Below are 14,157 nucleotides of genomic sequence, written 5' to 3'. Positions count from 1 at the left end.
ATGTAAGACAAATGAATACTCCTGTAAACTATTGTATATGTGAATTACATAATTATACTCTATATCTTGTAAGCTATTTTAAGAAAAATTGGAATTTTGACTTCATTTACCGAAACCCAGTGTACCATCAGTCCCTGCTTCACCTGCAGCCTACTCACAGGTCTGACCTTCCTATGTACTTGACCTGGCCCCAGCTAGTGATTATTTTAATCTTTACATCAAACATCTCTACCTGATAGCTTGTCAAAGGAGCTGTGAGGGGTGTGTCCCTGTGCTATTTCCCTGGTAACTGATGAGCCACCTGACTTCAGTTCCCCTATAGCTGCTAATCTGCTCCTTCCCTTAGTAGCGAAACCTCCTATCTCCATGTCCTGCCATCCTGCTACCTGTTAACTTACAGCACACATTGGGGTGTCACTGCAGGACCTTGCTTCAGATGTGTAAGATCCCCCATCTATTAAACCATTGATGTCTCTATCACTGACTCTGGGCTCTTCGATCTTGAGGTGGGGCAGGTACAGGGCTTGGCAGGCCTATGGGGTACAGCCCAATGCCCAGTTTCTCCCACCTCCTTTGTTGGAAGCAGTGGAAAGCAGTTGCCTACATTGATAAGTTCTTTTTTTCTTTGTTTCTAATATTTATTTACATAGTTATTTGACTGCTCCAGGTTTTAGTTGTGGCATGTGGGATCTTTGCTGACCAAGGATCAGACCCCGGCCCCTTGTACTGGGAACTCGGAATCTTAGCCACTGGACCAGCAAGAAAGTCTCCAGTGATATGTTCTGATTTATATTACACCAAAACTTACTTTTAGCTCAGTCATGGTATAATAGGTCTGTGTTTAGTTTCGCAAAGGTTTTTTACAGGCCTTTTTATCCTTCTCTGCATTCCCCAAAGATGCTAAATTGTATTATCCTGTGCTGGATTTTTAAAATATGAAATTCTGAAAATCAAAGCTCTCTACAGTAGATTTTGATTTGTATTCAACAGTCCTTTGGGGAGTTGATTTTCTGTTATCCTTTACACTTGGCTGTGGCTCAGTTATTCTCAGCAGGATGTGGCGGTGGTGATTTTGCCCCCTACGGGACATCTGGGAATGCCTGGAGATATTTCTGGTTGTTCCAACTGGATAAGAGTGGGGCATTGGCATCACACACCAAAGAATTATCTGGTCCAAAATGTCAGTAGTGCCGAGGCTTAGAAACCCTGATGCTCTAGATGGCTTTGCCTTCTTTACAAGATACTGTGAGTTAACTCATCTTTTCAGTAGCCTTCTACGCCCATCTCAAATGTAGTGCTCAAATTTAGTAAAGATAATCTCTTAAATAGTACGAAAGTCAGGCTTCTCATGGCCAGCTTTTCTGGTATGTAAAATGAAAAGTACAGTCATGTTTTAGATGAAAAAATTAAGTTCAAAACAAGATCAAATAATATTAGGTATTACTAGATACATCACTGAGCCAACATGGGTAAATGATCGCCTTCTTCCAGAACAGTTGGAGAAAGAAACATGAAAAGAACTAAAATACTTGTGTTTATGTATTTTAATAGCTTGGTTAGGTAATCTGAGCTTGGTAAAGAAAACCTTGTCTGCTAGTATCTGTCCTTGCCAATGGAAACCACACAGGTTCACACAAGTTTGTGCTGGCGTGGAGATACTACACTGAAATGGGTATGTTATGTATTGTGCCTTGGGGTTGATTCTCATGTCTTACTCTTTCACAGAGTATAGGGAGATAGTTCTTACATAGGGAGTCATTCTAATTTGTCTGAGTGCTAGGAGAAACTCCCATAGTTTTGCATCAAACATTTATTAAATAAGGTTGATTTAGTTGTCTCCTATAAATTATTTGGGTTTGTCTTTTCCAATAGGTTGTAGAAATTTAGAAAATGTAATGTAGCCAAGAATGAAAGAGACTTCGAGTTTCTGCATCTATTTTTCCAACTTGTATTGGCTAGCCGATGTATGTTGAAGAGTTAGGATTACAGGAGAATATTATCCAGCTAGGGAAGATACTGATTGATAGACTCTTTGGATACCTCACCCGGAGTCTAGGGCATCTTCATCCTTTTCATTATAAGTCCTCCATGATTGACTATAGCCCACATTTTCGAGAAGGAAGCACCACGTTTCCTGACAATAGGAAGTAAAGATCAGAAATGTTGCTAGGGGACTTTGTCATGGATGAACCTATTATAGCAAGTGGTCTAATGCTTCCAGTCTGGAGAGGCATCCAAGCTGGGCCTTTTATTAAATACTGCCTTAGAGTAAATAGCCTTTCATAACTGGTCATATTTTAGATTTGGGCTTTATAGCCTCAGAATGAAGAGAATATTGAAGCGTTCCAGGAGCTGGTACTTCACACCAAAAGCACAGAATGTAATATTAGTACTTCTTTTTTATGAACTTCAAATAACTTGTTTCATCTCCACGGGATCTGAGAAGCTTGTTCTATCTTTCCAATCCTGCCTTTCAATGGAACGTAGTAAAACCTGGAATTGAGGGGTAAAAACATTTTGGACTTGAATCCTGTTTGTTAAACAACACAGGAATGTAGGTCTAGAACTATTGGTGTTTCTGGTTCGAAGGAAATTTCTTTCGTTCATTTAACGTTGCCACGAGTGTCAGTGTATGCAGTCGCCAAATCACAGTTAGCTTAGAATCTACAAACTCAGTTCTCCGTAACAGGAGCACAGAGAGCTAGAAGGTTTAAAATAGATGTCATATGATACCAATTATAACTCAGTGAAATTTTGCAGTCCCAAGAACCTATACAGAGTGTAAGCCAAAATGGAGGACGGTTCTGTTTCCTATGGCTTTAAAAACATTTTTATTACAATGTTTGCTACTTTTTTTTTCTTCAAGCTTTTAATTAAAGTGTTCTTGGCGCTCCTAACCCATTTCTATATCGTCAAAGGAAATAGAAAAGAAGCGGCTAGGATAGCAGAAGAGATCTTTGGTGAAATTTCAGGTAAAAATACATGAATTTGTTCCCAGTACTTTAAAAGAAACCTCCTAGATAATTCATATGAATAGTATTTCTAGAAGACAAATTTTATTTATACTTTGGCTTTGAATATTTTATTTATACTTTGGGTTATTTTAAAAAATTATTATTTAAAGTAGCAAAGGGTGTTGACTGCACCCATTTGTGAAAGATTTTCAGCTTTTCTGCAAATTAGTAGTTTCATTAGCAGTTACTATTTAAGAAATAAATAGAATAGTGGCTTTCTAAGAGTATTTTGAGAAACCTCATTTCTACTAACAACAAAATTACTTTATAGGATTATTTTCTTAAATATTTTAATCAAATGTTAACAATACATTCTAACAAAACTTTCCCCAGGAAATGGACTGACCAGTAAATTTGATTTAAAGTAGCCATAGGTATGCTGCGTGTGTGTGACACATACACATATATATATGTGCTGTCATTTGCAATTTGAATTGCTTAGCCACTTGTCACTGTCAGGGGAAACCCCTTCACTGAATCCATTTATACCCAACACGGTGCAAAGCACAGCAAACATTATTACAATATGAAATGCCAACCTTTGGGCAAAACAATTTAAAGTCTCATGCTTTGCAGAATTTAGTCTCTACTTCTTTTAAGAAATGATGCACCTTAATTGTAGGGAGATGCTGCAAAAGTAAATGAATCAGATATTGTTACTGCTGGGACTGCCACTTGATAAGAGGAGGATTTATTTATAAACAGAGTTCCTTATTTCCCTATGTATTTTTAGTGTTTGTAGGGGTTCTAGGGTTACCTCATTCTTTATCTAGTATCCATTTCATCTTGCATCCCGGATTCTCTTTTCAAAATAGACTTACGTTGTGTGATTCCAATACAGTAGACAACTTTAAGGACGCTAGGGAAAGCAGCCCTATCCAAAGAAATAAGACCTCCAAAAGCAAAGCCTCAGAATGCTTCAATTAACAGGGGAAAATGAGAAGAATCTCGAAGTTTCGGAAAGTGGCAGAAGCCCTGGAGTGTGGAAAGAGATTTCTTTTGGGGATTATATTTGTCATACATTTCAGGGAGGTATGTTGGTTTGACTTGGTTTAAAAAAAAAAAACCTAAAAGTAACTTTAATTTCAAGTTAAGCATAATCTGAAAAGCTATTTTCTAATTTAATTTGTAAATTGAGTCAGGGGCTGTCAAAGTTTTCATCACACAGTTTTGATGTTCTCATAGATACATCCTCACAGTTTAAATTAGGTAAAGTCAGATAGTCAATATCAGCAAGAGCATGTTGAAAACATTTTCTCTTGGTGCTCGTGTGCATTATTCTGCCTTTGTGGTCCTCAGTGAAGTACTCTCTTAAGAAAGGTTTATAATAATAAAAACCTGGGGCCGTAATACAATTTTCATAAATAGAACTCACTTATTCTTTAGCTCAAATATCTTTACTTGTTGAAGCTCCTAGGATAATATTCATTTAATTTGCAAATGGCATGGTGTTACAAAAGTCAGAAACATGCTTTTCGATGATCACTAAGAAGAAGCAATGGATTGAATAGTGCCTGTTAATTTTGCAGTTTGATTTTCTTGCTATATACATACATATATATGTGTGTGAGGATGGTGCATTTGCTTCTACACATTGCACACATATATAATAGTATGTCCAGATTTGGTAAACAAAGGCCTTTTATAATGATGTAGGTGGTAATATGTGAGAAACAGTGGTTTTTACATGATTCCAACAGTTTTTTTTTCTTTTGACACTGTTAATAGTCAGATACTATATATATTTAAAACTAGACATTTTAAAAACCAAGAACAAAATTTTGTCTGAGTGTTCAACTCAGACCAGAAATTGACTTTGCTGCTCGTTGGTCAGACAAATGTTTGTTGGGAAAATATGTGACATTTAATCAGTAAGTCAGCTAACTGATTTACTGAAATCTCAGCCCAAGGTTACCTTTCTTGACTCCAATAGCATATTCTGTTTCTGTAAATTATCATCAGGGCTATCAAAAACAAGGAGAGGCAGTAAAGACGTCAGCCAGGACAGAGTTGAGCCTGCCATAGATCCTAGCACTTTCAGATGCTGTACCTAGCATCACATCCCTCATTTAGTATCATTTTTTAGCTGTAAAATTTTTTGTAAAGTTTTTTTTTTTAAATATTCTGGAGTACATCATTTGATACTTTCTTTGTGGTTTAAACTATTCCATTTGTAAATAAGTCATCAGAATTGAGTTCAGCTATGGGGTTGGGTGGGTTTTTAGTTTTCTCAGGCTTCTTTGTGTAATTTGTCAATAATAGATACATATTTTGCAGTTCGAAACATTGTTATTGACCTTTGATATTCTCATATCTCCAGCACAGGATTCCTCACCGGCCCTCCCTTCAGCCCACAGATGTTTCTCTAGACACATTCTCTCTCCTGAGGGACGTGTATGATTTTTCAGCCTTTGCTAATTTGGCCAGAACTGAAGCTCTATATTTAGTGCAGTAACTTGGTCATCAAACTTGATAAAAATAAAGTGTAGATTCAGGTTGATAATTTGTTATTCACAACCCTTGGGCCAGACACGTTTCAGGATTCAATCGTGCAGGGGATACTGAAAGGATTACGCAGTGTTTATACTGGGTATTACCACAGCATTCCCAGCAGAGTCTGGAGCTGCCTCCTGCAGTCAAAGGTTTCAATATTTCTATACTGAAAGTATCAATATTCACACTAAGCAAAAATACAAATTAAAAATAATAGGTTGTTAAACCTGAGTCATGACCATGTTTTGCTGCCAAAGGATCTTGGATACAACTGGGGAAAGACTTGGTTTTCAGAATTTGGGGAATTTTACAATTGCAGATAAGAGATAGTGGAATTGCACCCTTGGAAAAAAGAATGAATTCTCTTCTAAGTGTTTTGCCTAAAATCAGTTGTCCTTCTTGTTTTTCTAAATTCAAAGGACTGACTGACCTTGATTTGATGGCCACACCTCTGCCTGACTTATCATCCTGACTCCTTTTTCCTGTCCTTCCCACATCACCGGTTTTTTTCCTGCCTCCAGCCCGTTCTTGCCCGGCCCTCCAGCTCATCTTGTTCAGTGTCGGTGCTTGTCTCTGCAAGCCTCGGCCCACCCATCCTCTGAGTGGTTATGTATCACAGTGCCTGTTGGCTGTCCCACGTTGGGACTAACAGTCCTCGGCAGGGCTCTGCCACCCGACCTGTCATCTGCTCAACTCTCTTGACTCCTAATGGGTTCAAAGGAAGCTTCTTTCTGACTCACTACAGAATGATGTTCATTGACAGTAGTTCACCTCTTGACCAGAGCTGAGTGTTCCAGAGAGAGTGCATTTTAACCCAGTTGTATTATAATATTTTCATTAACTGGGGGCATTTCTTATGTCTTTTCCAGTTACCTTTGTTTTCCTTAAAATATTATTTAATTCTATTAAGTTCTTATCCGTATTTTGATTCACATCCAAAATTCTTTTGAAATTTTCTTTTTTTGATCAATGCTGTTGGAGAAGATATTCCTTCATATGATTTTGGAATTTGAGAGAATAAATATTGCTCCATGGGCACTAGAGATGATAACCAGTCAGGCAATTTTTTTTTAAATAAACCAGTCGTCTCAAATACTTGTTGAAATTAGGAAGGGTAAAATTGCAAAAAATTAATAATTGATTTTTATCTTGAATACCTGGAACTTGGACAACCGTATTCCATCTGAACCCATTTTGTTCTTGAAATCTATGGTTTTGGATGTTGTCATGAAATTATTCCAAGAGCCTGAGAACCAGAGATATAAATCACATTCTGAGAAAAAGTCAAAGGGGGGAATGAAAAAGTACTTGAACATTTTCCATACACCTCATCAGGAACAAGTAAACATATTGGTAAAGTAAACTTATCTTCAAAATGTGCCCGCGGCCCTGTGACACAGGAAGCCTGCCAAATAACTAAAAATAGACTGCCTCAGAAGCGAAGGGCTGATTCCTACTTCAGCATTCATTTATTTGGAGAGCTTAGATGCATATTTCCTGAAAGGAATGGAAAAACTCTCTAGCTGCCAAATAACTTCTATCCTCAATTTCTCACAATTAGCTCCAATTTGCGAAACAAGAATGATAAGAGCAAGAGACTGTGTGTTGGGAATCAGAATAGAAAAACAAGAGCCCACCATAGCAGAGTTTCTGGAAAAGGGTTTTTTGTGAATACCCTTCAAGGTCCTTTGAAGCAAGTGATGGGAAACAGAGTGACTGGGAAGGTGACTTCCCTGTCGCGGCTTTATTTCCAGTTGGGAAACCGAAATGACTTCCCCACTGAAGGCAATCCACTTGATTTATTTCCTGTGGTTTACAGAGAGAAGAGGCATACAGCAAAGCACTCCCCATGAGTCAGTCTACCAGAAGGATGAGCAGGGTGGAAAAAGCACTAGCTCTTAAAACCAGAAGAGGATGTCTTCTCAATTCTCAAAACCTTTAATTTCAGTCCTGTTTCTGCCACTTAACCAGAAATAAGATCTGAGGTGGGGCAAAGGGTTTGTTGTACATCTGGACTGTCCCCTCCTGTCTTGAGAGCCTGGGGATGGAGTGTCCAGGAGGAAGTCAGTTTAGATCAGTTGGAGCCAGGAAGGAGGGGAGCCTGGCATTTCACCTTAGAGCCGGAAGTCTGTTTAGGCAGGTGACTCACCGAAGTGCCCCTGTGCTCCTCAACTGGGAGTAAGAGAACTGGAGAGTGGTGAGCAGACAAGCCCAGGATCACTGTTCTCTTTTCCTCCAAGGATCGCAAGGAGGCCTGCAGGCTTGCCTCGGCCTCGCCAGCCTGGGTGGGGGAGTTGCCGGCATCAGAGGATGCAGCACGGATGGGGGGGACAGGAGGAGGGAGAGGTGGCCAAGGCCAGTGTGTAGGGCAGGGGCCTAGGAGGGAGCCCTAGTGTGGAGAGCTAGCATGGGAACCAGGAGCAAGACTGCCATTGAGGCCCAGTGGGCAAGACTGGCCTCCTTCCAGCCCCCGGGAAGGTGGGTCCCCATCCCCCTCGCCTCTTCCCACCCCTATGGTACCAGAGGAGCTGGCATGTCAAGAAGGAAGTGGGGACCTGTGTGAGAACGTGTTGCCCTTCTTGGGCGGAGAGACGGCCACCTCTTGCCGAGTGTGGGCAGAGGAATGGAAATGACAGTTTAAATCGGACTGAGCGGTAGACGGGTGGTTTTGAAATCGCTTTCTTGCAGTAGGATATAAATACAGATAAGTGCACAAACCATGGTGCTTTTGACTCCAAACACCCCAGGTGAGTCTGGCCCCTTTTGTACTTTGTGGAGATGGAATCATGCGGCATATCCTCTTCTGTGTCTGGCTGCTTCATCAGCGTGACATTTTGAGAGATTGGTCCAGGCTGTGTGTATGGTGTGGGTCTTAGGGGCCTGATGAGTAAGAGAAAGTTACTAGAAATAGGATGAAATCATGGTTAAGATGGCCTGCTTCCTAGCAGGAAAGGGGACATCAAAGCCTGCCTGGAGGCAAGTTTTAGATAAGGCCATTTCATGTTGCTATTCTTAAGTTAATATTGCTAGAATTATTCTCATAATAGCAAGTTGCCATTTAAATCTTGGTTTTAAGCAAATACTTAAGAGTGCCTTCAGGTGACTCAGGTTGACTGGTTATTATTAGGACACAAGAATAACAAGCCATGGCTGCGGGTTTGCCTTTTACATTGGCCAGGGCACTGAGTTGCCATCCAAGGGGAAGACCACCCTGCCAAGCCCAGTGCTTGTCCATCTCCGAGTGCGATGAGATGGAGATGGAGATGTAGTCAAAGAAAACCAAGGCTGACTATTGAGGATTCTTTGCTTACATTATCTCATTATTCCCAGTTTATGCAAATGATCAGTGTCCAAAGAGATTTAAAAATCCACTCATCAGCTTAACTGACTCAAGAACAAGCGGAGATAAAAACATATTTTCAGGTTAAACTTTCGGTCTGTTTTTCTTATTAGAAAAAGCATTCTACATGTCAGGAATATGCAATTCACCAGTGATTAGATAGATGAGATAGATATAAATAGATACACTTTTTATTTTGGAACTAAAGTGGTACAAATAATTCCCACTTCTCTTTGCCCAGCCTACATTCACATTTATCCAACTGTCCCGTTAATAATCCTTTATATAGATACATATCTGTAGAGAAATAGAGAACCAGATGGGTCACCAGATCCCACATTCAGCCCATAGATATTTCTGTAAGCACTATCTTTTCATATATTGAAAATCACATTTTCATACCAGTTGCTCTAATTGTGCCAATTTCAATACAACCCTGTAGAGCCCATTCTAGCAAAAGGATCCAATCCAGGCACCCATATTGTCTTTAGATGTTGTGTCCCATCAGCCTCCTTCAGTCTGGTTACAGGCCAATTATTTTTGAGACTGTCACTCATTTTGAGTTGGTTCTTGGTGTCCTCATAATTAAATACAGGCTATGCATTTTGAGCAGGAATGTTCCAAGCGACGCTGTGTTCTTTCCACTGTGTTCCCTCCTGTAGTACGTGACGTGGCTTGTCGCATTCCCTCAGATGGTACACTGTGCCAGTTGGTTCCATCACTTCTCAGGTTAACTTTGATCCCCCCAGGCAAGGTGGTGCCTACAATTTTGTTCAACTGTACACCTACCCTTGTTCCCTTGATAACTGTATAATTATTCTGTGGGGAGAACATTTGAGGTCGATTTTATGATTTCTCCTATGTGTCTTAAGTTGGTGTTCTACTATGAGAAGAGCTTCCTCTTCTCTCTGTTAATATATTTATATCAGTGAGGCCTTAGAGATTCCCATTTTTGCTTGGGTATAATCATGATTTATTTTCATGCTCAAATCGTCCTGTATTTGACCAGTGGAATCCCCTTCAAGGCACCTGTACTTTTTGACATTCCCAATCATTCATTGAACACTCTGACAAGATATTTGTAGCCCATCTTATATCTTTCCTGCCTTAGCTTTGAAATCAGCCATTTCTCCAAGGAGTCCTGGTTAGGTTTCCTCACAACACAGACAGTGCTAATCTATCTGTCTGTCGAGATACGTCTGTATATCTATCTATAGGTATAGATATATTGATATATCTGTAGAGAAATAGAGAACCAGATGGGTCACCAGATCCCACATTCAGCCCATAGATATTTCTGTAAGCACTATCTTTTCATATATTGAAAATCACATTTTCACACCAGTTGCTCCAATTGCTCCAATTTCAGTACAACCCTATAGAGCCCATTCTAGCTTTTTCCATTTTCATAACCCAAAGGGTTAGAGAAAATAAAAATCTGGTGGGATTTTTTTTTGTCAAGGTTGCAGATATGGGAAAGGCTGAGTTCTTAGCACCATCAGGATCACCTGGAAAAGGGTGATAAGATAGACCCTCTGTGTTAAATGCAAACTGTATGACACGATTGACAGTGTACCAAGAACACAGTTATTATTTGAAGAAAGGCCAAATTTTGCAAACTGGTATAGGTTTTCTTCCAAAACAGATGATTACCTTTGGCATGTTTCATACAAGGTTGCTTCTCAAGTGCACATTTAAACAGGTTAGTCTTGTTTCTTGACAAGCAATTACAAGAATATATTTGTAAGAATATATTTGTAAGGCTTGTTTCTTAGAGCGCTACCCTACTATGTGTACTTATTAATCATTTTCTTGAGCACCTAACATCATGGATGTACTTTATCAGCCTACTTAGAGACCAAAAAAACTGCTAAATACTAGATTACTGTTCCCCCACTTTACAGATCAGGAAATTGAGGCTCAAATGATTTTTGTAACTTGTGCATTTTGCCAGAGATAGTGGTTGAGGCAGGACTTGAATCTAGGCAGTGGGGCTCCACTGGCCCCGTGCTTATCCATCACATTCAAACTGCCCACCATAAACTTTTGGAGAAATATGTCATCTGAACAACAACATTTTGCATAATGATAACAGATTGGCTTCATTACCAAAAGGAAAGAATTATCTAGGGGATTTAAAACAAAACCATTTTTCCTGATCCCTTAAGATTCTCCTTTCTGGCATTTAGGATATTGAGTCTTAGGGTTGAGGTGAAGGTGGGGCGGGAGGCAGGGGCAGAAGGAAAGTGGGAAAGTTCACGAGCCAGCTTTGCCCTTCACTTTGCCTATTCGGAGTTACTAGATTCAATCACTGGGCAGTATTTATTTGAATGAAATGTATTCCTTATGAAAACTGCCCCCAAAGCGAGAGAGATGGTCTGTGCTCCCTGTCCACACACAGCACCACACCCCTGTGTCACCTGAGAGCGGCTGACCGGAACACCTGATGCAGGTGCCAGCTCCCCACCTCTTCCCTCAGACCTCCTCTCCTCACAGTAGGAGGAAGAGTTCTCCTGATCTTGACTCTGAGCTTGATGTGTATTTCAGATTGCTGGGCCGATCGGTCTCCACTTCATGAAGCGGCAGCTCAGGGGCGCCTACTGGCCCTGAAAACTTTAATTGCACAAGTAAGTAAATGGGAAAGTCGATCCTTTGTGCTTGTGCTATAATCAGGCATTATTCTTAATCAGCTTTAAAAGTAGCAGGGGTCTTGCTGGCCCCATCTGGGTCCCAGCATGACCATTCTAGATGGATGTGTCCTCTCCCAACTCACTGTTTGTTCCTCCTGCCTCTCCTTTCTTGGGGAACTGGCTGATTTTCTGCTCATTTCCATCCTTCCCCTTCTGGGTCTTTCTTTGCATCATAGAACGTTTCCCCCTGAGGCTGTTGGAGGATGCCTCAAGCTTTTGTTGCACTGACTCACCTTATTCTCTCCCATTGTGCCTTAATAATAGCAGCCTTGAAGTTGCCTTTATCAGCTATTGCTCTGCAACAAAGTATCTTGAAACATAGTGGCAGAGAAGGACAAATGCTTAGACTCTCAGGGTGTCTGTAGACCAAGCAGCAGCTTAGCTGGGTGGGTCTGGCTCCAAGTCTCTTGGCTCCAAGCCTCTCAGAGCCAGAACCATGGCGGTTCAGGCTGCAGAGTGTCAGCCAGGGCTGCAGTCATCTCACAGCTTGACCAGGGGAAGGATCTGCTTCTAACCTCACTTATGAGGTTGTTGGCCATTTTCAGTGCCTTGACGCATGGGCCTTACCTTGGGACTGTGTCATGAGATGGTAGCTGGCTTCTTCCATAGACATCATGAGAGAGCCTCAGTACATAGCCTGTAGCCTATCTCCAAAGTGACATCTGATTGCTTCTGCCATATTCTCTTCATTAGCTGGGTGTCAGTAAATCCTGCCCACACCCAAGAGGAGTAGAGTACACAAGTGAGCCAATACCAGGAGGCAGGAGCCATCTTGATCACTGGGAGCCATCTTAGAGGCTCACTACCCCGATGACCCACTATTTCAAGAGCAAACATGAAATAGGTCAACAAGTGGGTAGATCTTACACCTTAAGAAAGATTTATTCAAATCATAGTTACTAAGGCTACTTTATTTATGACTGTATCCCTAGCACTGTGAATAGTAAGTATCTGTGAGATGGATGAAAGCATCCACAGTCCATTACTTTGTTTCAGAGTCTATGTGTGTACAGATGAAGTAAGTCAGTAGAACTTTTTCCCCACATCTTGCTGCTGCTGCTGCTAAGTCACTTCAGTTGTGTCTGACTCTGTGTGACCCCATAGACGGCAGCCCACCAGGCTCCCCCGTCCCTGGGATTCTCCAGGCAAGAATACTGGAGTGGGTTGCCATTTCCTTCAATGCATGAAAGTGTAAAGTGAAAGTGAAGTCGCTCAGTCGTGTCTGACTCGTAGCGACCCCATGGACTGCAGCCTACCAGGCTCCTCCATCCCTGGGGTTTTCCAGGCAAGAGTACTGGAGTGGGGTGCCATTGCCTTCTCCATCCCCACATCCTAAGTACCACCAAAGCTGGCTTCCTTATTTTGAATTGAAACAGCTGGACACACTGCTCTTTTTCTCTGTGTGTGTGTGCCTTTTTTTTCTTTCTCCTTTGAGCTGTGTTACTTCTTAAGAAAGTAGAGGCAAAAGGAAAACAGTACTGCCAGTTGAATGGACTTTGCACTTGATTTTATCACTTGCTCATTTAAATATTTATAATTTATTTGGTTCGATTTTTTTCCTTCCAGTTTTATTGAGATATAATTGGCCAAGAGCACTGTAATAAGTTTAAGGTGTACAGCATAATGATTTGACTTATACACATCATGGAATGATTACCACAGTGTTTAGTGAGCATCTGTTGTCTCACATAGATCCCACGCTTAAAAAAATTTTTTCCCTTGTGATGAGAACTTTCAGTATTTACTCTCTTAACGTTCACATATAACACACAGCAGTGTTCATTCTATTCATCACGTTGTACATTATATCCCTAGTACTTATACCTGGAAGTTTGTACCTTTTGACTCCCTCAATCCAAATCTCAACCCCACCCTCTCCTCTGGTAACCACAAATCTGATCTCTTTTTCTGTAAGTTCATTTGCTTTTGAAGTATAATTGACCTACAACACTATAGTGTTATAGTAATAGTTCCTATTACACCACATAGTCATTTGCTCTTTCTGTATTTCAAAATATTTCAAATGTATTTTCAAATGTATATTCAAAATATTTGTATTTCAAAATAATTACCATGAGAGGTCTAGTTACCCTCTGTCACTAAAGATATCACAGAATTATTGACTATATTTCCCATACTGTACGTTTGATCCCCATGACTCATTTGTTTTGTAACGGAAGGTTGGTACCTCTTAATCTATGTCATCTATTTCTCTCCTCCTCCTCAGTCATTAAGCACTTAAAATGTTACTTGGTTGGAGTATTTTTAATATGTGACATATTTACATAACTTAAAAATTAAAATGATTGGAACCTCCCTGGTGGTCCAGTGGTTGAGACTCTGCACTGCCAGTGCATGGGGCATGGGTTCGATCCCTGGTTGGGGGCTGGAGTCATGCATGACTCCACACAGACGAAAAAAGAAAAGGAAAATTAAAATGACAGAAAAACGTACACAGTGAAAAGTCTTGCATTCACTTCCTTCCTCCAATCTCCCCACCTCAATATTTTTGTTAGTTTTTTTGTGCATGTGTGCTCAGTCACTCAGACTGATCCGACTCTGTGACCCCATGACCCTATGGACTGTAACCATCCTCTGTCCATGGAATTCTCCAGGAAAG

The 14,157-nt window shown here is 40.6% G+C and overlaps 1 protein-coding gene across 4 annotated transcripts in view; it reads left to right on the top strand.

Annotated features, from left to right (window-relative positions):
- The first annotated feature begins 2,746 nt into the window (after window positions 1–2,746).
- Window positions 2,747–14,157, top strand: part of ASB11 (ankyrin repeat and SOCS box containing 11) — a 29,843-nt gene continuing 18,432 nt past the window's right edge. Inside the window, exons 1-2 of one of the 4 annotated variants that reach the window (XM_043459591.1) lie at window positions 2,747–2,972; window positions 11,395–11,474. In XM_043459591.1, the coding sequence (XP_043315526.1) occupies window positions 2,792–2,972; window positions 11,395–11,474 (261 nt within the window). In that variant the 5' untranslated portion in view covers window positions 2,747–2,791. Of the gene's footprint in view, window positions 2,973–3,833; window positions 4,047–11,394; window positions 11,475–14,157 lie in introns of those variants that run through there. The other 3 variants (XM_043459589.1, XM_043459592.1, XM_043459590.1) reach the window with 3 other exon arrangements.

Source organism: Cervus canadensis, chromosome X (assembly GCF_019320065.1).
Source record: "Cervus canadensis isolate Bull #8, Minnesota chromosome X, ASM1932006v1, whole genome shotgun sequence".
Lineage (NCBI taxonomy): Eukaryota > Metazoa > Chordata > Mammalia > Artiodactyla > Cervidae > Cervus > Cervus canadensis.
This window is presented reverse-complemented; position numbering and strand designations above follow the sequence as displayed.